Source organism: Tubulanus polymorphus, chromosome 5, assembly GCF_964204645.1.
Source record: "Tubulanus polymorphus chromosome 5, tnTubPoly1.2, whole genome shotgun sequence".
Taxonomy (NCBI): domain Eukaryota; kingdom Metazoa; phylum Nemertea; class Palaeonemertea; order Tubulaniformes; family Tubulanidae; genus Tubulanus; species Tubulanus polymorphus.
In genome coordinates, this window is record NC_134029.1 from 10470403 (window position 1) to 10494064 (window position 23662).

At 36.9% G+C, this 23662-nt stretch overlaps 2 protein-coding genes across 2 annotated transcripts in view; one reads left to right on the forward strand and one right to left on the reverse strand.

Annotated features, from left to right (window-relative positions):
* The window catches only part of LOC141905259 (uncharacterized), a 179501-nt gene that overhangs the window by 42419 nt on the left and 113420 nt on the right, over positions 1-23662 (forward strand). Inside the window, exon 3 of the mRNA XM_074794083.1 lies at positions 11635-11704. Coding sequence (XP_074650184.1) covers positions 11635-11704 — 70 coding nt within the window. The remainder of the gene's footprint in view (positions 1-11634; positions 11705-23662) is intronic.
* LOC141905226 (uncharacterized) lies at positions 2320-4746 on the reverse strand. The gene is given in 2 exon segments (XM_074794041.1): positions 2320-2375; positions 2931-4746. Coding segments are annotated over 2 exon segments (1872 nt in total).

A 23662-nucleotide genomic window follows, 5' to 3' on the forward strand; every position in this document is an offset into this window, starting at 1 on the left:
AACATTTTTTAAACGTTTCTTAAGAACATTTGTATATCGTTTCCTAGAAACATCCATGCAACATCCATGTAACCATAAAACCTCAAAGAAACGTTTTGAGAATGTTTCAGCAGTACGTTCCTCAAACGTCATGGATAAACCTCATACAAAATTAACAAAACAATTAATTAGTTTTATCAATGAATTATGTGTATTTAATATAACAAATAGTAAGTAAATGCATGAAAGGAAATACAAAATGTTTTACTGGTAGATCGAACAAGAACTAGTAAAACTATATCTGATGGCCACTAAAAATGGACTGATTTTAAACCGACTAATACGTTCAACTCAAATTTAAATGTTCTGGGATAAAACCATGTGGAAGCTAGACGCATAAGAATTCAGACCTGAAATGTCCTTTTTTTGTTCCAAACATATTCTGTCAAACTCGCTTAAAACATCACAGCTGTCATCGTTATTATCTTGACATATCCAAATGATGACTTGTAAACACTTAGTACCCGTGTTAACTGAATTGGAAACTCAAATACATATACACAAATTGCGACTCAAGAATGACGACTGAAATAATGTGATGACCCATGAGCTAATGATGACTAAACCAAGTTCAACTGTAAAGGGATCATTCATTTATTATGTACGCATACAATTTGACTTTTTCCACCCCCTGTACACAAAATTGGCCATTTTTTATATACATTGAGCATTACAGTACGCAATTACACTTACCCCTCCCCTTCCCCTAATGCATACGTAATAAATGAATGACCCCACACCTATATCATCTCAAGACAAAGCATCGACAAAACTGTACAAAGTGCAGAATTCAGTGAACAACAAAAGCCTTGATTCCAATTGGACAAGTTTTTTGTGGCACAGATGCATCAAGGGTAGGCAAAAACATATATATCAATATCAATACCATACATTAAATGATGATGAAAACTTACAAAGGAAACTACATTCTATCTACAGATAGATGGACGTATCGGTTATCCGATGACCGCAATAGCCTGCTGGAAAAGTTCCAAGTGGGCTAAAAAAATCTCTCCATTCTTAACAATCAGCAATAAATTCATAGAAAAAATATCTATATCAAAAATAAATCCTGCATATTTGATTGAAATTGACAATTACAAAAAGATTATTAAACCCTACTTAATTGATTTAATAGGGGTCTAGGTACACCATGCCCACTAGGTACAGGCCGATTCAACAAAATCATTGAAATGTCAAACCATTTCTCCATAGCTTATCTCTATGGAAAGATGGCAGCACCAGTAAAACAGTGAAATGAAGTAACTTACGATACACCGCGCTGCAGTTGCAATGTAGATGCACTTAGGCATACCGCTTAGTTTATTCAACACACTAGGGTGGAATTTTGTAAATTTTCAAATTATCTCGAGCACTTTCGGGTAACAATAAGTCAGCACCGAAAGAATTAAATAATTAGAATAACGTTCTCCCTTTCTTGATGCTGAAGAAGTACTCGGAGTCAATTTGTTAGGAATAGGCTTTGAACCATTCAAACTGTAAATCGGCGACTTTGGTAAAGGTGGTTGTTGCAAATTGTGTGCTGAATTAAAAAAATCGAGATACTGGAATCTAATTGCACCAATTGAATGATTTCAAACAAACTCAAAATACAATATGCCTATATTTGTCTATTAATACCTGGGTGGGCCAATGGTTTGTTTGGCTTCAACAGCTTACGCGGAGGAATCTCTGGAAAAGAAAAAGTATATGTTCATCAAATTTAATGCAAAATGATTCTGCCAATGAATGCTGCCAATGAACAACATCAATAAGTGATATTTTACCGTCTTCACTATCCTCACTGTCGTCGATGAAACGCCGATTGGGTTTTACTTTTCGTCCAATTCTTGATTCCAATCGAGGAGAGGTCATCTCTTCGCCACTGTCCAAATTTGATGTGTCTAATGCATTATTAGACTTGGTTAATGCTTTCTTGAAATCATCTAGACAAAAACAATACATTTGTAAGTTTATACAGACGACAATTGAATTAATGTACAAGTGTAAGTAACATGTAGATCTTTAGCCTCCAAGGTCCCCAGTTACACAAGAAATAAAGAAACCAAATTGGTGCTGCCATAAGGTCATTGCGACTCAGTTGTTATCAACTAAGGTTTTAGTTTGATTTTAGTAATAAAACGTTTCATTATTGTATCAAATGACTTATAATGAAAAATTATGAAGTAGAAATTGCAGGGGTGAAAATAGAATTGTAACAGACCTTCAAATGAAAATATTCGTATCTTGAATATTGACCATTTTTACTTGTCCGGAATATCACCAGCCTTCGCCTTCCCCATCTGATTGAACGACGGCCAATATGAATACGAAAGCTGTAAATATAATAAAAATCTATTGATTAAATGGGAATCGATACATTATAAATGTTTTCAGCTTTTAATTCCCTGATTATGGTTTGACAGTAAAGGTAATAGATAATAAAACAAGTATACAGTGTACCAAGCGTTGGTGGTTACCTTGTCTTTAGTAAAGATCCACGATGTATGTACCACACTTACTGATCCTTCTTCAGTAAACTCTACTACTGCAAACATCTAAAAAGTAAACAAACTGTACTTAAATATTCAAAAACATACAATCACAAATTACCAGCTACATTTGAATATCATCAACCATATCAAACTTTATGCATACCATAAGACTCCATGTTGAACTGGATAATAAGAATCCTTTAGTTTTTAACAGTGGCATTCAGAATTGGTGCAATATCGATAAAAAGATATCATTCGGTGTATGGATTGCAGGACTAAGGAGATCCCTTTTTAGCAGCCTTTTCATTCGAGAAGTCCGACTATTTCCTTTATAGATTCCAACTAAACGAGAGTCACATGGATTAAAAAATAACGGCTCGACTTCATAAACCCTACATAGAAGATGGTCATCGTGAACTTCCGTTATTTCACAACATGATTCATCGGTCAATATAAATGCATTGTTTGGTTTCCTTGCACTTATATGAAATTGTCTAGATGGTTCTTCGACAACTGAAACAGTTTTTTCCGCCTCAGCCAGCCGTTTAACAACTTGAACTAATGGATTTGAAGGTGACCTCACCATCTTCTTCAATGTTTTCATATAATTTTCAAATGGAAAAGCACTAAAGTTGTCTAGACATCCAAGATTGTTTACATCTTCACATATGTGAAGAAGGCAATGTACATTGTAAATGATAAATTCTACTCCGTAAAGAACGCGGGCCTGTTTTACAAAGTATACCAGCAAATCATGGGCATATGCCACGTAACGTCTCGCAAGCTGTGGAGATACAAGTAGACGCATAGCAACGAATAAGCTAAGAAAATGCTTGTAGAGTTCTTCCGGTAATAATCCCCTCAAAACAAGAGGTCCTGTATAAAGAAGGAACTGTCTAAATTCTGTAGCTTTCCATCTATCGATTTCTGACAACTTTCTTGGCTTTCGAGAAAAATACTTCGGGATTGATGTTTTTAATTCATTCAAGTTCATGCTTATGGTATTCACTTGCTGGTTCGACAATTTCACTCTATTGTTTCCTCGTATCCATGATAACAAGAGCTTTTTCATTACACCGAGACATGCTTGATGCATGTAGTCAATCGGAAAACATTTTATCATGTTAATGCTTGAGAGCTCACAAAATGGTGTCACTATATGATGATGTTCAGGCTGTGTTTGGTTTCGAAATGATTGATCAGTTCGCAACATCAAATCATCAATATTTTGATAAGTAACGCGACCAATATATTCTCCTTTTTGCTCACACCGGTCACATCCATAATATCCAGAATATAGTTTGGTTCCTTTCATTCAAGCTTTGGCTGGTGCATCACATATAACAGCCTTCAATCCCAATCTGAAGTCTTGATCTTTATATTTGAATCCATCATTAATGAGATGATCTAATTCATCTACAACATTACTGAGAAATTCTAAATCAGATGGCTTTGTACCGCATGTTAAGGATATTGGGAAAACAGTTTTCCTCCCTAAATTAACAATGGCGCATAGAATCGGCCAAAAATTCACATTACTGCTTTTAAATAAGGGTAGTCCATCAATATTTAGCTGGATCTCTATCACATTCATGCTATCATCTAACGAATCTTGGTCATATTTATTAAGTGCATTCTCAAGTTGTTTTAAAACACCAAAATTATAAACTTTCATTCCAGACTGTTCGATTGTAGGAATTTTTCTACTTGTGTTCAAAAGAGTCCGAGCACAACTTGGTAATTCAGGATGGCTTTTTTTCAGGATCTTGAGAAGCCCATCAAGGGCATTTTGCTTAATGCCGAAAGAATTTTCCCAATCCACAAGGTCATCTGGAAGAGTCGTAACATCAATATCTTCATCATGATCAGAGTCTGGTAATATCACTGGTTCATTAACCTCCAAATCACTTCCAGAACTATCAACAATCTCAGAGTCTGAGTTCCCAAAATGTTCACGATGATGTCGATTTTCTTCTGGTATATATTCCTGAACTGCTTCTTCAATATCAAGATTTTCGAAATCCTGATTATCCTCCTGCATATATTCACCAACATGTTCATCAACATGATTCTCCATATCACTATTTTCCTCCGATTCATAATCCCGACTTTCATCCACGAGTAATTCCCGACCTCTTTGTTGGCGAGATCTGTTGAGCGACCGGATTGCTCGCATCCACCTTCTGCGGTATGAAGTTTGATCTTTTTCCATGTTGGAGCCTTGAAAATCAAAACAGATTTATTTCAACATTATTTCAATATGGTTGCACCTGTTGAAACTTAGATTTTGAGAGTTTGATATAACGAGGTTCCACTGTAGTGCTAACAAGAAATCCAAGACATCTACCTTCACAGCCATTTTGGAGAGTGAAAGACATGATTTTAAGGTGTTTACAATCCGTTGACACATCCACCAACTTTAAACACTAGGGGTCCAACGTCCTCGCTTGCCAGGGTATGATCACCAACATGAACCCTGGCCACAAACCCTTCATTGGTCTATTACATTACCCAAGATTACTTGGGTGGATAGGTTGCCGCTAAGCTACCAACAGTCTATATTTCTAGCCAATCAGATGCGTAGCGAATGTGCCGGTGAAAAACAACTTATCTGATTGGGTTAATACATAGACTTGTGGTCGCTTAGCAGCGACATGTCCAAAAAAATTCTCGGCAATGTTAGACTGATGAAGGGTTTGTGTTGGAGTGATTTTCGGCTCTGGCAAGCGAGGATGGGGGTCCAGGGACACAATGTTTACAATGGACTTGACTGATCAGGGTTTGAACTAAGGAAAAAAATCTATTTCTAATTTCACTAGTCCGACTAAAAATCCACTAGTCCTATCTGAAATCAATGCATACAGTCTAGCAACACAAATACGCAGCGAATTGGGACACCAATTAAATGCGCTAGTCCGACGGGCTGGTAGATATTAAAATCCACTAGTCCAATCGTAAATTTAATAGTCCCAGACTGTCGGACTAGCACTTAGTTCGAACCCTATTGATAAAAACCCACCTGACGTGTAGATGTTTCCCAAAGTATTGGAGTACCCATCAAAAATTTCAATGATTAATGTCAAACCATTAATAAAATATTGTTTGAAAAATACTGAAGTTGAAAAATTGGTAGAGTGCGCAGGTATGCCGTCATGACGTGAACTTTGATGACTCTACTGCCGCTGTGGCTTCTATTAGATTCAAATCCCAAAGAGACATTGATCTTATAATTTCAAATTTGTTAATGTGTTTGTGGTCGCAATGGGCACGCAAACTAATAATGTCCTCTAAGGACCTCAGTATTGTGTTCCTGTCTAATTTATCTTTACGAAATAAAACTTCTAATAATAAAAAAATGGATACGCAAGTAAGTAGATAAATTATATAAATTATTTTCTGTTAAGTGCAGATATTACTTTTTATTAAGATATCGCACTTTATGAGAATAAGTTAATCTTATTTTATGTTCATAAACAAGTGAATTATCGAAATAAATTGATTTTATTCATATCATGCACATTGTTTTGTTGTTATTCAATCAATCAGGGACCTAGTTCCACAGATGTGAGTTATGAATTGATTAATTTTAACTCTTTTAACTTGTAGAACAATATAAGTATTCTTAATTACACATTTGGGATTCGAACCTAATAGTGTACATTGGACCTATCAAAGTTCATTATTTCATATTTGGGATGCATTGTGATTAGAACCTTATTACGTGGCAAACAAAATCAAACAGGAACACTTGGGTCAACAAAGTTCATCGAAACACTTATAATGAGATCAGTATTTTTCAGGATTCGAACCTAATAGTGCCGCAAATAAAATTTCAAACCAGTGACACAGGGGTCATAATAAATTTGAAATAAACGGGAAACTACAGCGACACTGGAGTCATCAAACTTCATATTTCACATTTCATGAATGCCTGTGCACTCTTACCGATTTTTCGACTTAGCCTTTTTACTGACCCCTACTAATGCGTATGTGTTAGAAATAAGCTGCGATCACACGAAGACGATTTGGCCCGGGCCAAATTGGCACGGATAAGACTCGAGCCAAATTTTGCCTGTGTCTAATTAGAGATCGCGCTCACATGCAAACAATTCGCTCTATACTAAACAATGCTCAAACAAAGTAAAGTGAGTCATTTCCGGTACCAGTTGCAATTCAAACGCAATCATTTGACTCATGCTAAAATTTGGCTCGGGCCTAGTCTGACGTTTATGGTCGGGCCCATTTGGCACCCGTGTGAACAGTTGTTCCGGGCCAAAATGCTTTTGTGATCGCGGCTATAGAGGCATTGGAAACATTATGGTTCTGAATCAAATTTTATTAAACCATCCATTTTTGGCTTTAAATCTGGGTGTTTGAACTTCGCTGAATCAATGAATACCGAATCGCTGATCTTTATGATGATTATCAGTCTTCTTTATTTCACTGATTTGTCAAATTATTGTAAAATAAACAATAGACTATCATATCAATGGCGCCATATTTCATATTTCACAACAGTGGGCCTAGTGCTTTTGGAGTAGCTGCACAACAAGTGCATGCAGAATCACAAAGCATTGTTTGGATAATTTTCGTGAAACAAATGTTTTTAAGGGAATTCCGCTGAATTTTAAATGCACTGCTATCACTATTGATCGGTGATACGACAGCGACTGATATGGTTGCCTATGAGTTTCAATTTTATGTGTAAATGGTTACTGACACATAGTTGGGTAAATTCCCTTCGTCTAGAGAAGGGAATGCCGAAAATAAACAGCTACATCACCGGAAGTACCGGTGATGATCGCCGCAACGTCCTTTACCATATAGTTCAGCCGAATTTTTCTCGAATACCATGAAAAATTTCTAGATTCGATCAAATATGGGCCCACTTTGTAATTTTCTTCTGAATATGTAAAATTCACATGGATCCAGCGTATTTAAAAAAATTGATGATTAAAATAAAATTCAGCGTTTCATCGAAGTTCGCACCTGTTTTAATCCAATGTCTATTATTTATGCGTGCCCTCAATTTTCTTGGGGATATTTCACTTAATTTTTTGAACACATTCTTAACCCTAACCTCGAATCGGTCTTAATACGACCAGTGAAACTGTGCATTCTGAATAAACCATTGTCTTTATATCCATTTTACACTGTATTGAAGAATTGCCAAAAAGTCCTCATTTTCTCATGTTCAAATCATTTGAAATGGGTCCGTTCAAATGAGAAAAGCTCAGCCATTTTTGAAATTCTAACAATATATGTCCTGTGTTTCATTTAATCCATGCCTACAAACTTTTTAATGATTTGAAAATAATTTGAAATGGTAGGCATGGAAACATAGACTTAGACTAAGTGTTAAAATTGATTTAGTTCATAAAGTGGAGTGCACTTTTTCTCTGATTCAAATTAGTTAAAGAAGTCTTTTAACAATCCTTCAATAAATACATTGATTGCAAAATGGATATAAAAACGATGGTTTATATTGAGACTACAGTTTCACTTGTTTGTCGGCTTTATTGACGACGTTATAAAAGCCCATTCAAACCACCTTTATACAGAATTGTCAATGAGAATCACCATTAGAAAGGCACCATTGTTAGGCCTACTCCTCGCTCGCTGTTAGCGCGCTGGGCCACCGACAATGAAAAGGACGAGCATTAAAAATGAAGGCCTATTTCTTTATATTCATTTGTAGTCTAGGCGCATATTCTACTATAAGACGATCAAGAAATCTTACCTTTAAAAATTCGTGATGATTTTGTCAATTAAGAGCTGAATAAACGGATGTAAAGTGATAAAAATTCAGTATTAAACGCAGTCTGTAATAACGAAGATATTTAATTGCGTATTTTGCGCATGTGCTTCATTGACCCACTGTCTCGTTGGCATACCTTAGAGTACACATCGGGTTCAAATCCCACCGCGGGATAACATTTTTATTTGAATATTTTGCGGTTCGATGTTCTATATTTTCGAGGATTTCGGGTTCAATTGACCTAGCTATATCGCTATACCGGGCATGATAAATTTCCCGATAATTAAATATGTTATGAATTATAGTTTTCGGGAAGATTGTTTTGAAACGTTTGTCAAACGTTATAAGATAACTTACTCATAAGGGTTCCGCTGTAACGTTTTTCAAACGTTCAACTGAACTTTGTTTCATTGAATTTATTCATGTTTATTGAATATGTATTTTCAATATTGTATTTCTAAGTGTTTTAATACCACTCAAATGAATAAAACCAATATCTTAAAAATATCAAAAATTGTCAAACGTTTCGGAAACGTTTTTGTATGGTTTCGAATTAGCGCAACCAAAATAGAACCAAAGTGAAACGTTTCGGGAACGTTTTGTGTAAGCTGGGTAGTTGATAAATCAGTAGCATCTTTGTTCTTCCTACACATTCTGTAATATTTGTTATGCTTGATCTGGACTCATTGCATTGCAAGCTGCCTCAATTCGTGCATTTGATGGTTCATCATTATTCGATTCATCAGAACGTGGTGGTGGTGGTGGTGGTGGTGGGGTTCGTATTTTTGTTGAGTAAAAAATGTTTTTAATGAAGGATTCTTCAGGAAATTACACTTCCATTCGTACCTTTCTTAGTGCATGTTTTTGAGTGTCATATGCTTTGCATTTGGACACTGGTTACAGTTTTATGTAATTCAGGATCCTCAGATTCATCAGGTAATTTACAGGTGATAAATCGATCTACAAATGAAGTGACATCAGCGTTGTCATCAATTCCTGATTTAGGTGCGTCTTTTACCCATATTAGTTTAAGATGTTCTGGTAGTAGGCTATTTATATATATGTATAAGGGCGCAGGGACAATACGTACGGCAGGCGAACTAGTGGTAATTTACGTACTAGGCTACATGCATGACAAACTAGGGGTTACTACAACTATTCAACGTAGACACATTTTCACTCATCTGCACTCTTCCTTCAAACATCATAACAAAGAAGGGGTAATTTTTATATCTCGTGAATCATATGAACAATAACTTTAGTGCATGTTGTTAATGATTTTTGAAAAAGAAACTAACTTTAATGTAATATTATAATTGTTCGTTATCTAATACAAATTGTGATGATGCAACAATTTGCTACGTACATGGACCGGATAATTGAATAAAAGGCCACGCAAAATAAGAAGCTTAATATTTATACGACCCTTTCTTTAGAAAAGATAGAAATGATTAAAACCCGTATTAGTTTATTAGAACTGAACTGCTCGTAGCTGCTATTCAAAACCAGTCACGAGAAGGTCACGATTGTATGAATATATAGCTTTAAAAATGTTGCGTCAGTAGACCTATTTTGTGGCCGTCTGTTATCAAAACCGACACTGTCTCGCCGTAAGCACTGCGTTTTCTTAAAAGGTTTTCAGAATAAATACTAGGAGTCTCGTTTTGCTCACGTTTAAACGGCAAATATAGGTCACGTCAATTCGTTAAAAAAACGCAAAACGTTGTACATCGCAACCTACATAATGTATCGTATCATTGATTTTATCATTGGTTTTTCCCATGTACCGTATATAGCGCAAAACATATTCTAACTCTTGGTGAGTAGATTTCAATTACTCGGTCGAGTGAGATTGCAAAATTGGATCTGTCACTCGGCCGTGTAAACAACTTTTTAAAATGATGCTGAGTGGACCGCCGAATTCTATCGTTTACTCGGCCGAGTAAAGGAATTACTATACTGTTAGCTCGGCCGAGTAGACCGCCGAATTTAACCACTCACTCGGCCGAGCAAATACCTTCTTCACTTATGCTCGGCCGAGCAAATGCCCGAGTAACTTGTCAATTTAGTGACTATTATATACCTGAAACTCCTTCCACCGTGAAAACATGAAATATTGAGTTTCACCGCGCAAAAATGTCCCATCACTGTGTAGTGATGGCTAGATATGTGATCCGGATACATAGTCATTCACGAAAGATATATTCGTTAATTTTTTCATCATAATCACGTGGTTTTTCAGTATCGGCGGAGAAAATGTTTGCACTAGTACCGTCATCTGCGAAATCAAAACAATCGTCGTCAGTTACATTGTATGCAAATCCAAGCACAGAATCTTTTGAAATTTGAATCGGTTCATTAGTAGGATTCACGATAGTAGCAAAAATTTTACCGTCCGCGATTTTGCATAATGTTTTACCTCCACCTAAACATTTATTCAATAACTTGTGGTTGTATGGTTCAAAAACAACCAATTAACCTTCCGCCAACGTATCGACACTTATCTGAACTATTTGTTTAGTATTTGGTGAGATAACTATCTTGTTAACCGTTTTAGCTTTATTTCTGTACAGCTCTCGTTTATTCCTAAGAATCTTAAATGGAATTGAAACATTAGATTCAATTGTGCTTGATGCAAGGTCAATGTTTAGATTGTTTTCCTCCAAAAAGTCCAGTCCTAGAATAGCATCTGTGTGTAGCCTGTACATGAGCAATATTATTTTCATTATTGGATACTAACTCTCATTCTGAGAATGTGTGGTAGGAGCTGAAGCAGCCATCTTGTCTGGGGGTGGCTGGTCCACAGATGATTTTGACACTATTGATGGTCTTTCTTCCGAATCATTGTTCTCAGGCTCGCCAAGTTCATCAAGTGACTGCTGTAGTTGTAGACGTGGGTGCTCTTGGTCAACTACAAGAAGAATATTGTTGAAAAATAGAATAGGTCTAAGTAGAATTTGCCAGCTTTTGACAGGATTCTGAAAATTTACTAAAATTGAGCAGAATCCTCACCTCTATATCACCTTTAAACCAGTTGAAATTCAGATTTGGTTTAACGATAGTGCAGGGGGCTAAAATGTGAAAAATTTTGAAAAGGTGGACTGGGTCACTTTGTCTTGGATGTGGAAGAACGATATAATTTATTTTTTTGCTAACTTTGGTCGAGAAAACAGGGCCTAACGGCCGACGGCACATTTTGAAAGCCCTGCTTCTTAGTGTCATCAGTTCAGGCGTTACTGGTTTATTATGATTACTGCGGGGCAGTGATGAGATCACTGCGCATGGAAAAATAGGTACGTCTGCGTTTCCTTTGAATTCTTGTTTTCAATTGCTCTTTTTTAGGATTTTGGTTATTGTCCAGATTTTGTGCATGCAGCCATCGGACCATTTGTAAAAGATATAAAATCAAAAGGTAGGCTATATCATTTTTACCAATAATTTGTCTGAAGTAATGCTAATGCGCGCTCAGAAAGTCATTTTACGCCAAAATGACATCATGTCTGATATTCGTTCAAGAAAAAATCTTCCTGTATCTAATTATATGTGATTAATGCCTGGTTTAAAACCAATCAAAATGAACACATTGAACCATGATTTTAATGGTCCGTTGCATTGGTGAGATCTGATGTTTTCAACAGCTATCATATGCTATCTATTTTATGAAAATGAAAATTTCTTATAAATCCGAACTCGATTTTTGTGAAGATATGCCAAAATTGAAGCAAATTGCTGTTCTTTTTGTTTGCAGTGTTTCTGTGAAATCAAGATAGACCCGAACTGCTAGCTAGTACTATGAAATTTTTGGTGTCGTTAATACATTTTTCAGATAATTTTTCGCTGAAAAACATCCAAATTTACTCCTAGGCCTCTCTAAACCAGGGGTCTCACTCGTACCTAACTCAAATAAGGTGGCCTTTGGACTAATGTTTCTTAGATAGATCCAAGAAATATGGTAGCTGATTAAGAAAATTTCAAGAAACAAGTTTTTATGGCATGTGCCAGGTGCTTGATTTTATTTTTGAATTTGACCCAATTGGACAAGGTAGAATTTTATGACAGAATTTCATTTTTCTGTTCACTACAGACAGTGTGCACTCCCTTCATTGGCTGGTGTATTTACACAGTATTTCTGCTCATTGAAATTAAGATTTTCTATGAATATGAATACAACTACCACTGCCTCAATTCATCAGAGTGGAAAATGATCACAAAATACTACTACAAAAAAAATACATTTCAATTTATATACAACAAAACTTCTGATATGATAAGGCCTAGCCTTCCATTGTATCTTTTATATGAATTTATTATCTAATAGATCAGAGTTGCCGTTTGATTTTGTTTGCTCAGGTTTGAAAGGCAATGTCTATATTGATCTTCCTCTAACCACCGTCTACAAGATCAGTGTCTAATCCATAAACCTAACATGACCACAAGTCTAAACTGTGTAGGCCTATTACTTAATGGTCAGACGAGAGTTACTTAATGGTCAGGGCAGTCGATTGGTCTTTTATTTTTCTTTTATATACGATTATTATCACAACTTTTAAATCCATACGTAATTTTGAACTCTAAATTATATATCAGCACAAATGTATAATTGCCATATTTAGCGTTTGTGAAAAATAACATTTGAAAACTTTAGCAAAATAGACCCCAGCCTGAGGGCATGTTTCTTTTCTCAAACTGTTTTGAACATTCAATTTTCTCAACAAAGTCACAAGGTCCATGGACCTCTTGTATTACTTCAATTGTTGGAGCTCTTATTCCATCGCGGAGGAACATCATTGACAGTGGTTTAACTCTTTCAGTGCCCAGTCGACTTTCATTGCTTAATTGATTGGCAGGGCCTATTAGTTTGTTTTGTGGTGTTGCAAGAAACCATTTTACAGTTGCTAGCCACCATTTTTGGTTTACCTTTGTCAGCGATATGATGTTGGCATTGCGCCAATTCATGTAAAGTCGCCGTACGTTTTTTTATGTGAGCATTTGTTTCATTGGTTCTCGGTTAAACGACGTATAATCGATGCGATTGAAGACATGGCGAACCATTGTTTTTGGCGGGAAAATTCTTAGCTCTCGCGTATAAAATTTTAATGACCTCTATTGGGGATGTCGGCTCTACGTAATGGCGTATGTTTCATTGGACTAGGTGTGAATTTCAAATGCTCATTGCTGGTGAGGATTTAATTATTTCACACATCCGGTATTGTTTCATTTTGATACCCGGTGATTGTTTTGATTGACATTGAGGTGTAAGCGAATATTCACTTACACGAGGCCTCCGCGTGCGTGCGGAGTGCTACACGACATACACACAAGCTCGTACAGTACACTACCGTACTAAGGGTGATGCTGTAACGCGTTCACGTTTGACATGAAAATAGGCTGAATAATCGTAGCAGAAGATGAGCGCTGTGTTTTCTGTTCGATAATTTGTAATAAATTATAATTTCTTGTGACCTGAAAATACTAAGCAGCAAACTATAAGGTATGTCGAGGTCTGAATATTGTAGTGGTAAATTCCAGGATTTAAAAAGATCTAATAGCCGATTTCTTCTGTACCGGTATTCAAGCTTCCGCGGCCAACATTGGAAGAGGTTTCCAAGACCCAATATTCAGCCACCCTTTGATTTGTGACATCATGTGAATTTTAGGCCATCCCAAAATAATGGTCTATTTGCCGTAACCCGACCTACACCACTTCAAAGGTACCGAGTGAAAACTTTTTTCTGGGATTCATTGAAATAAATTTTATTTTCGATAAAAACAGCCGGCCGACCCACTGCCGACGTATGAGCTACGTATGTTTGAATTCAAGTGTGCATCGTGTGAAAACATGCCTTGACATGTGGCCTAGATTAAGTTTTCCGGGAAACTGGCAGTGTTCCAATAAGCTGCCATTCATTCTAATGGTGACTATATTAAAGCTGGTTACGTAATAGCGCGCACATATTCAATGTACTGTTTGTACTGTAACACAGAGATGACGCTCTGGACGAAGTTATAATTTTAGAATAATTCTTGAAATCTAGGCTAGGAAATTAGACAAATTTCCCGTGCACAACGTAGATAATTTTTTTGCGATATTTTTTCCATGTAAAAAAGCCCAAAGGTGAAAAATTTGTTTTTTTTTGCCCAAAAACTTTGCAAAAAATAAATTTCTACCTACCTACCGACTTATCCTGAAAAGTTGAGTCGGTGTTACGGCAAACAGACAATTATTTTGGGATGGCCTTATTTGAATATTTTTTCATATTGTGAAACTTATTTTTTTGAAAATATAAAAAGTTTCCCTGCCGCGCCTACCTGTACCCTACAAAATTTTGGACGTGGACCGTAAACAAATGTATATCTTTGGTCTTATTTGACTACAAAATAATTATTTAAGAAAGATAAAATACAATATAAACTTGTGGAACTTTAAATTCATGAATTAAAAAGATTTTTCAAGCAATGCCCTTATTCCAAACAACCTCTAGCTTTGAAGGTAAACCACACTTTGCCCATGGGCAATTTATTTTAAGGTACTTATGTCCTGTATTGTTTGGTCATTTTTTTTCTCTTTTAAAAACCATTCGTGGTGCGTGTTTTTCCAAAATGGCGGCTAGCAACTGTAAAATGGTTTATTCAAAATGTTTGAGTTTTACAATGTTGATAAAATATTCCATTGTCAGCTCTTTTTTTATCTTAAAATAGGGATTGTCCCTGTTATTTATTTGGTTGGTAAATTTCATTCGATTTTTTGATTGTGTGTCTCCCTTACAGACCCACCACACCTGCCGGGATCGAAACAGGGGGTTTGATTACGAAATCAGAAATCGAAGTACAGATATAGTTGTGGGATCAGCGGTCAAGTTTACAGAATGTTTTGTTAAAATTGAAGTACATAATTGGGAAATTCAGGCCATTGTCAGCTCTTAGCTGAGGCTAGATACCCAATTTGTTCATGTTCATACCTGAAATTTAGGGAATTATCAAAGAAATAGGTCATCAACTATTATTTAAGCAAATTAGCTCATTTCCATAAGATATAGGCCACTTTCAGTAAGAAAAATTATGAAAGGGTCATAGCTTACAAACTTATCAATTACCTTTAAGCTCTATCTCTTACAGTTTTCACTGTATAGAGCCCAAAAGTTACTACTGATTTTCCTACTTTTTAGTAAATGATGACGGGCACTCTCAGGGTTTTTCTCAAATCACACATGAGCACTGAAAGAGTTAATTTCTTCTACTGCGCTGTAGTGATAATATTACTGTGCATTGGCACAGTCACTTTATGAATGTCCATACCATATGTAACACAGTGATACACTGCTGTGGATCGCCTCTCTTAACAGCATACCTGGACACGATTCCAAAAATTTTCTTTGAATATCTGTGGCAGGCGAAATATAGCCGTAATCACACAGAAGCTCGGGCCAAATTTGGCTAATTAGAGAGAGCGTTCACACGCAAACCATTCACTAGATACTAAACAATGCTCAAACAAAGCGAAGTGGATCATTTCAGGTGCCAGTTGCAATTCAATCATTTGTCTGGTGCTAAAGTTTGGCTCGGGCCTGGTCCGATGTTTTTGGTTGTGCCAAATTTGGCCCGGTCAAACAGGGTCGGGCCCATTTGGCACCCGTGTGAATAGTTGTTCAAATTAGGCCAAATTAGGTACGGACCAAAAATGCTTGTGTGATCGCGGCTTTTGTTGCTCAGCATATCAACAATATTCACTATCAACTACAATGTTGACAAAGTTTTTGAAGTCAAAAACGTCAACAGACCTAGTTTGCCACTAAATCGTTGGCGGTAAGCTATTATATTATATATTATAACAGATAACTATCTAATTATAATAATCAGATCGGCCTATTGTTTTAGGCTACCGCGTAAATATCCTACCGAGGTACTGTTAACCCTGACATACTCCAACAACTGACCTATATAGTAGTGGCGACCATATCTTTATCATAAACTAGACTGGTTTAGTTTTGTGCTCTCCTAAAAAAGGGAAGAGCTTAACCAGCTGCGGATTGAATTATGCCATCAAATTAATTTGCAATGAATTTTTTTTCAACGCAACTTTGATAGTCGAAAACAATTATGGTGATAATTTTAAGAACATGGTCCCCGTAGTGCGGCAAAAATATAGATTTGAAAGTGCCCTCTGCAACAATTCGCGCTAGTCAACTTAGTTCCAATTTTGGCCGCACGGGGCGCTAAATTTGACGTCATCTTTGACAATGCGTCAAAATCATCTACATGATAAAGCAATAAGAAGCACTCTAAAAACAGTTGTAGAAAATGTCAAACAGCAGCGATGACAGCGAAACTTTGGATTTTGAATACGGACATTCAGGAGAAATTAAACCGTATTTGTTTGAGCCGATTATCAGTGACGTTACGCAACAAACTGATGATTTTGACGCGAGTGGCAGCCAAGTGGGTCATAATGAAGCATCTGCTATTTCAAATGAATCCGAGCCTTCTGAAGACGATATCGACAGCGAGGAAGAGTACCATCAACGTCAAGATAATAAAGACTGGTAAATCAAAATATATATTGAAACCGGCATGTAAAGCGAGGCCGTCTTGTGATACGGGCATTGCCAGTACAGTAGTACAATACAGTTCAGTAGGCCTACGTATGTGTATACGTTGCGACCCTCGCCGCACGTGCACTGCTGTCAGGTGTAGCCAGGCTCTTATCATTCACAACCATGTCGAAATTAAAGACATGTTATTGAGAGTAAGACTTGAGTAGCGGGTACTGCAAAGATATAGTAAGGTACTGTCTCAATCACATATTTTAGATTTTCTCTACCCATCGAGCCAATATCTTTTCAGGTGTTCCTGTAGAAACAGTTTGACCAATAATTACAACTGTTCACCTATGCAGACCCCTAGAGAATGTGTGTGCTGCAAGGAATTTGGGAACCTCGTCGATATCATCAATGAAAACCAATCAACTTGCATCACTGAAATTCAAGGCTTTAGAGTAAACTGCCTCGATCCAGAAGTCCTCAGAGTGTCCTTTTTGAACTAGCAGCACAAGAAGGCCCTTACGATGACGACGAACCGGTTTTTAAGTAAATAAAATGATGAACTTTTCTTATATATATTTATTTACATTTTACAGTTGAATGATTAACTAAATAGATTCTAATTTATAGACTATACAGATACATAGCCTACACAAGATTTTGTAGATGGGCATGGGGACGCCTGGGCAAGAGAAATAGAAGAATCCTGCCATCCTGCGTAGTGTCAATAATTAGACTAAAGTGGCCGGCACCAGACAATATATATACCGGTTTCCAGTGTCCTACAATTCCAGATAACTGAAACCTTGTTTTAATTCATTTTATGTGTACATTCTTCATTTTATATCTGTAATTAAACTTCAATAATACTAATTTTAGATTCAGTTACTCGCTACTTTTTAGTTTACAGTCTTTTCGCAGATTTCTGTCGCTTTGCTATTTTATCCCCAGAAGCAGTTCTTTTAGTCGGAAGGTTGAACCTGCTTACCTGTGCCAAAACCACATCTTCTTTCTGGATTTCGGATCTGTCATAAGCATCAGCAACAAAGCCCTTTTCTCTTCCTTTACTGGTCTCTAGCCGGCGATCCATTGCATCGTCCATCTTTGGTATAACTTTGCGAATATTCCATACTTCTTGAAGACAATCAGACAAATAATCTGCAAATATAACAATCATTTACTTTTAGGTTTTTATTCAGTTTCATTATGTATGCAGCTGCATTCACTTCATTTGAAAAGATGTTTTGAATAGATTTTTTAAAATTGGAACACCATGGCCAACAGATGTATGTTGTCGGAACTTTCACCTCTTTTGCCACAGGCATACCCTTCTTCCACTTAGGGTAAAACAGCTGATATTGAAGTGTTCCATCCCTGGTACAAGCTTGGTCCCTTCCACGATTTTCATTGCAATGCAACGCCGACAGTTGCAATCTATAAACAGAAAACATGTGTCAAAAAAGAGTACAGTAATACTGATTATCCACCGCCCTTGAACACTGACACTCAAATCTTGGTACATGTATGTAATTGAAGGTGGAAGTGAGTGTTAAACAACCAAAAGTTAAGAGTACAGAATCCCATTATTTATTTTAAGACAAAGCTAAATGAACTACTCTGAATTACCTGGCATTCATTGAATCGTAAAAATAATGTAATGATTTTGGAGCGAAGTAAATCACTACTCTGTGGAAGGACTCCAATGATGATGTCTGCGCTCTTGGTGAGATTTTTCCGACATCTGCTTGTAGGTATTTGTTCAGCACAATCCCTTTCAAAACTTAGTGCACAGCAGATCCTAAAAGTTAAAGTTATTATTTGTTAGCTAGAGGGAGACTTATGCGCTCTAAATTCAAACGAAATTTAAGGCCATTACCTTTTTTGATACAGTGTCTTGCTTCAAGAGCCCCATGGATACAATTCTTAAAAATGTTTCCCTTCATAGCCTTCATGCACATCAGAAACGTGATTGACGATCGATTTCCACTTGTCAATTACAACATCTGCCTGTCCATCACTACTTGCCGCACACCAGTACATGTGATTGCTGACTGACCGTGACCATTCTACCAGGATTTGAAATTTTTTCTTCTTTGCTTGCAATTCAATCTTCTTAAACACAGCTGAAAATTTCCCATGTGATCTTTTTATTGAAATCAATATGAGTTCACAACTGGAGTCACAAAATTAAATATGATTTTTACCTTTAGCAAGATGCATACACATTTCTTCTCATCACAAAAGCCTGGTGGGTTTTTTAAGATTGTCTGTCCTTTTAATCTCTTCATTTGGGTTTTGACCTGTAAGATTGGGGTGTGATAACTCTTTATCGTCAAAAAGTTTCTGTCTATATTATGTCTGGTTTAATTACTCCGCAGTTTATTGAATTGGAAACATAAACATTTGAAAACCACCCTCTTAGAAATCGGTTACTATTTAAGAGTAGACACTAGTAATAGTCACTCTTATAAGTAGCCGTTTTGACAAAGGTTACTAATAGTTACTATCCATTTGTAAATGTATGGTTCCCATAGTCTACCTTTTCTAGAATGTACACTTTCAAAACTACACTGTTCAGAAAGTATACTATTTCAGAGTATACGGTACGAATCGTAGACTCTGAATACCACATGTTTTACAACCAGAGACTTTCGAAAACCAACCGTTTCAGAAAGTATACTATTTAAAAGTGTACAATACGAATCGTAGACTCTGAATACCACATGTTTTACAACCGGAGACTTTCGAAAACCAACCGTTTCAGAAAGTATACTATTTAAAAGTGTACAATACGAATCGTAGACTCTGAATACCACATGTTTTACAACCAGAGACTTTCGAGAACCAACTGTTTCAGAAAGTGTACTATTTGAAAGTGACTATTCTAAAACATATACTACTGGAAAAGTGGCTGATATCATTAATTGCTTATTGTTCTCAAGTGGCTACTAAGTAAAAGTAGACGTTTTAGCTCAAAAGTGGGATAGACATGTTCTTGGATTCAGCCTTTCATTTATCATAAAAGCAGCATTTTTGGGATTTGATGGCATTTGCCTTTTAAGAATTTGTAACGCATTACCTCTCAGGAGTTTTACTGTGTATTGCCTATCTTTCCTCTGAAATATCTGGGAAAAGCCTCATTTATCATGATACAGAATAGCCTATTTCCAGTTGATTTTTATCAGTTACAAGTTTGTGTGATTTTTTAGTAAACGCAAAGGGCTCTCGTATGATGTAACATTTGATGAAGTGCACTAACGAAATCATGACTTTTTGACCCTTTATAGCATCGAAAATCCAACAGACGATACCAATAATAACCAGGACGTATTTCGCTCTTGATATATGCTCGATTTCGTTCCTTTATTTGTTCCAAACAGTACAGTTGTTCCAACCAATTGTAACACTAACAGTAATGGTACACACAGTAGCTCCACATACAAAACACTGCAGCCGCTGTTTACATTATTCAAGCTCCGAATATCGAGATTTCTAGAAAAATACAAAATGACCTTAAAAATCCGAAAGGTTTAACATCTTTAAATCTCAATATAATCTAAAATAAACTTACAAACATGATACGATCTCCTGGCTCATATAACTTCAGAAAAAACAACATGTTCTGCCCTGCAGCTATACTTCCGGAGCAGGGAGCACCATAAAAGGGGGCGCCACCATACATTTTGGCATCAACATACCCTCCCCCTTATGGGCACCCAGTCCCTTAACACTCAAAATCCTAAATTGATTCTACCATAATAACTAACACACATTTACCAAAGCGCCACCTTTCTTAAGTAAAGGAAACTTATCATTGCCCCTGAAGTGCTTATAAATCATTTGATAAAAATGAACAATACAACAAAAAACTAAAATTTAACATACTAGAACAACTAAATGCAATTACAGTGGAAAACAATCAACCCGGTTATACATAAATGCGTATGCAATTATTCATCCAATTCAAGTAATACTAATTTGTCCACAGGCCAGATCAACTCATTATCCTTAGTTTTTAATAATACGCTTCTTACTAATCCGTCACTACCAAGAAACTCTTGAATTACTTTGCCTAACGGCCAGTTACACCTAGCAGCAGTATCATCTTTGATTAACACAATATCGCCAGTGACTATATTTCTCCTGGGATTATGCCATTTTTGACGTTCTTGCATGAGGGGCAGATATTCCTTATTCCACCGACGCCAAAAAATGTTAGCTAAGTATTGTACCTGTCGCCATCTGCGACGCACATATATATCTGTATCAATGAAGATACCAGGTGGCAAGGTTTCACCAGGGCACAGTAATAAGAGGTGATTAGGTGTTAAAGCATGTATATCATCTTTGTTATCAGAAACATGGGTTAATGGACGGCTATTGACAACACTTTCAACCTCGCACATAAGCTTCTGCAAACTTTCATCAGTCAACGTCTGCTGACACAGCAGAGCACCCAGTATTTTCCTTATGGATGCATCTTCCGGATGCATCTTACCCAGACGCCACCTAAATGGCTACCAGCAGGCGGGTTAAACTTCCAATTTATTTCCCGCTGAAGCAAGAAATTGGACACTTCCTGTTGATTCCAATTTGAAATACAAATCTTGAGTTCTCTCTCAGCCCCCACAAAATTAGAGCCGTTGTCACATCGGATCGACTCCGGTGAACCTCTACGGGCAATAAATCTCATCAAACCGTTTATAAAGGAAGGTGTATCCATACTATGCAAAACTTCAATATGTATTGCACGACAAGCCAGACAAGTAAAGATACAACCGTACCGTTTTAACTGACTGCGACCGATTTTGACCATAAAAGGTCCGAACAGATCTACACCGACATTAGTGAATGGAGGTTTATCGGGTGTTACCCTGTCAGCGGGTAAATTAGCCATCTTTTGACCATGCACTGCACCTTGTCGTTTAATACAGTCTACACAACTACACAAGGCAGATCTCACTAGTGAGTTACCACGCGTTATCCAGAATTTCCCTCTAATAGCCGCCAAAACATGATTCCTACCAGAATCACAGGGACTTGTCACGATTGATAATGGATGAGACCAATGATGGGGGTACCAGTATCCCTGCAACTGTATAATAAAATAACAAGGGTGGCAAAAAATTTTCAATCTGACAATGACTTCTCCACTTCAATCGACTGTACTTCCAAAAATTCTCATCCGATTCGCATGAAATAAGCTTTAATACAACCTAGAAGACTTTCTGTTTCCAACGAGCCTTTAAACACCACTCTACGACAATTATCTCACAACGAAATCATCGTTTTTTGATGAGAGATAGCTCAAAATGGAGGTGTACCGATTCTGTGGTGGACAGCTAAATGGCAGTTTTTTTCACTTCAAACGATGATTTCTATGTGAGATCTTAGAGATAACCCCCACAAACCATACATTTTTTAAAACTACGCGGTCATACCTGGACGCTAATCTCATTTATTTGTTTAATCCACGCGATGGGTGAGCTCACAAGCTCAAAATCGAAAATGAGGACGAACACGGCGTTCAACTTGTCATCAACTGGGCGGCCATTAATCACGTGATATCGTAGTAACGGGCTGAATATTTCACGCGCATTGATTGGCTTAGAGATTTCGAAAAAACATTACAAAATTTATTAACAAAGTTCTGATAATTAATAAAATATCCGTATTATGAAAATATAGTGCAACATTCGTCTGAGGGGTGGTATTATTTGCAAATATTTCCTTTTTTCAAGTCTACAGACGTAGACTTGCCGCGGTCTATCAACATAGCACGAAGTGTTCTCATTGGTCAGAAGTTTCAATGACGTCATTACGCACGAAATTCAAAATCTGAAAATCGAAAATTCGTCACGCTGTTGGGCGATTGAGATGACTGCCTGACTACTACATGTTTGTAGATTATAAATTATAATGACATCGGCTATAGTTTCATGGTCAGTATAATCTGAAATATAATGACTTAGCAGGCCTCTAACTTGGCCTAGGCCTAATAAAAAATTATCAGTCCAAATTTGTGCAAATTAAAAACATAATACGGTACACAAGCAACGCCAGTCGCGGTGCGTGGCGGGTGTAGGGCCTACCTGAAATAAAAGCAGGGTGCAGAGCCTAAATGTCTATTTCAACTTGACTTGGGGAAAGGACTTTAGGTGGCCCAGCTCAGTCAGTTTTTTACGTGGTAGGCCTACATCAGGCAAACCTGGTCTTTAGACAACTTTACTTTTAAAGGAACAGGAATGGACTGGCAGTTGTAAACTAAAACATTGTTTTTAAATAGGCCCACATTTTACACTGTAGTAGTAAGGCCGGCCTAGCCCAAGGATTGCAAAAAGGACTTCTTCATCGAATGGGGTTGATTGAATAAAGAAAAGTGACTCCATGATTTGAATGTTTAACAACGTGTTTCCATTCCATACCTAACCATGATTAGGCCTAGGCCTAGATGAAAATAGCTTCAGTTGGTAGGCGCGGCATGGAGGCATAGGCCTTTAACCACCTGCGGCTGCATCAGGTAGGCTATTTACCGCCTTACGTATGCAGACCTGCCACCTATGACATTATATGACATTATTAGGCCTTTAGGCCTAGGCCTAGATAATTTTGTCAAAATAGGTAAGAAAAATAGGCCTAGACCTAAATGATCCAGGATCACCATTTTGGGAAGGCCTAATATTTGATTCAATATAAGTTCTTTTTTATATTCTAGGTTATCACTAAATCTGATTGAGGATGAAACTTCACCAGGAGTACCAGTGCAAACTGTATACTTGCATTATCAAGAAAGCTGCCTGTCATCTGGTACATCGCCGGTCAATGATATTACA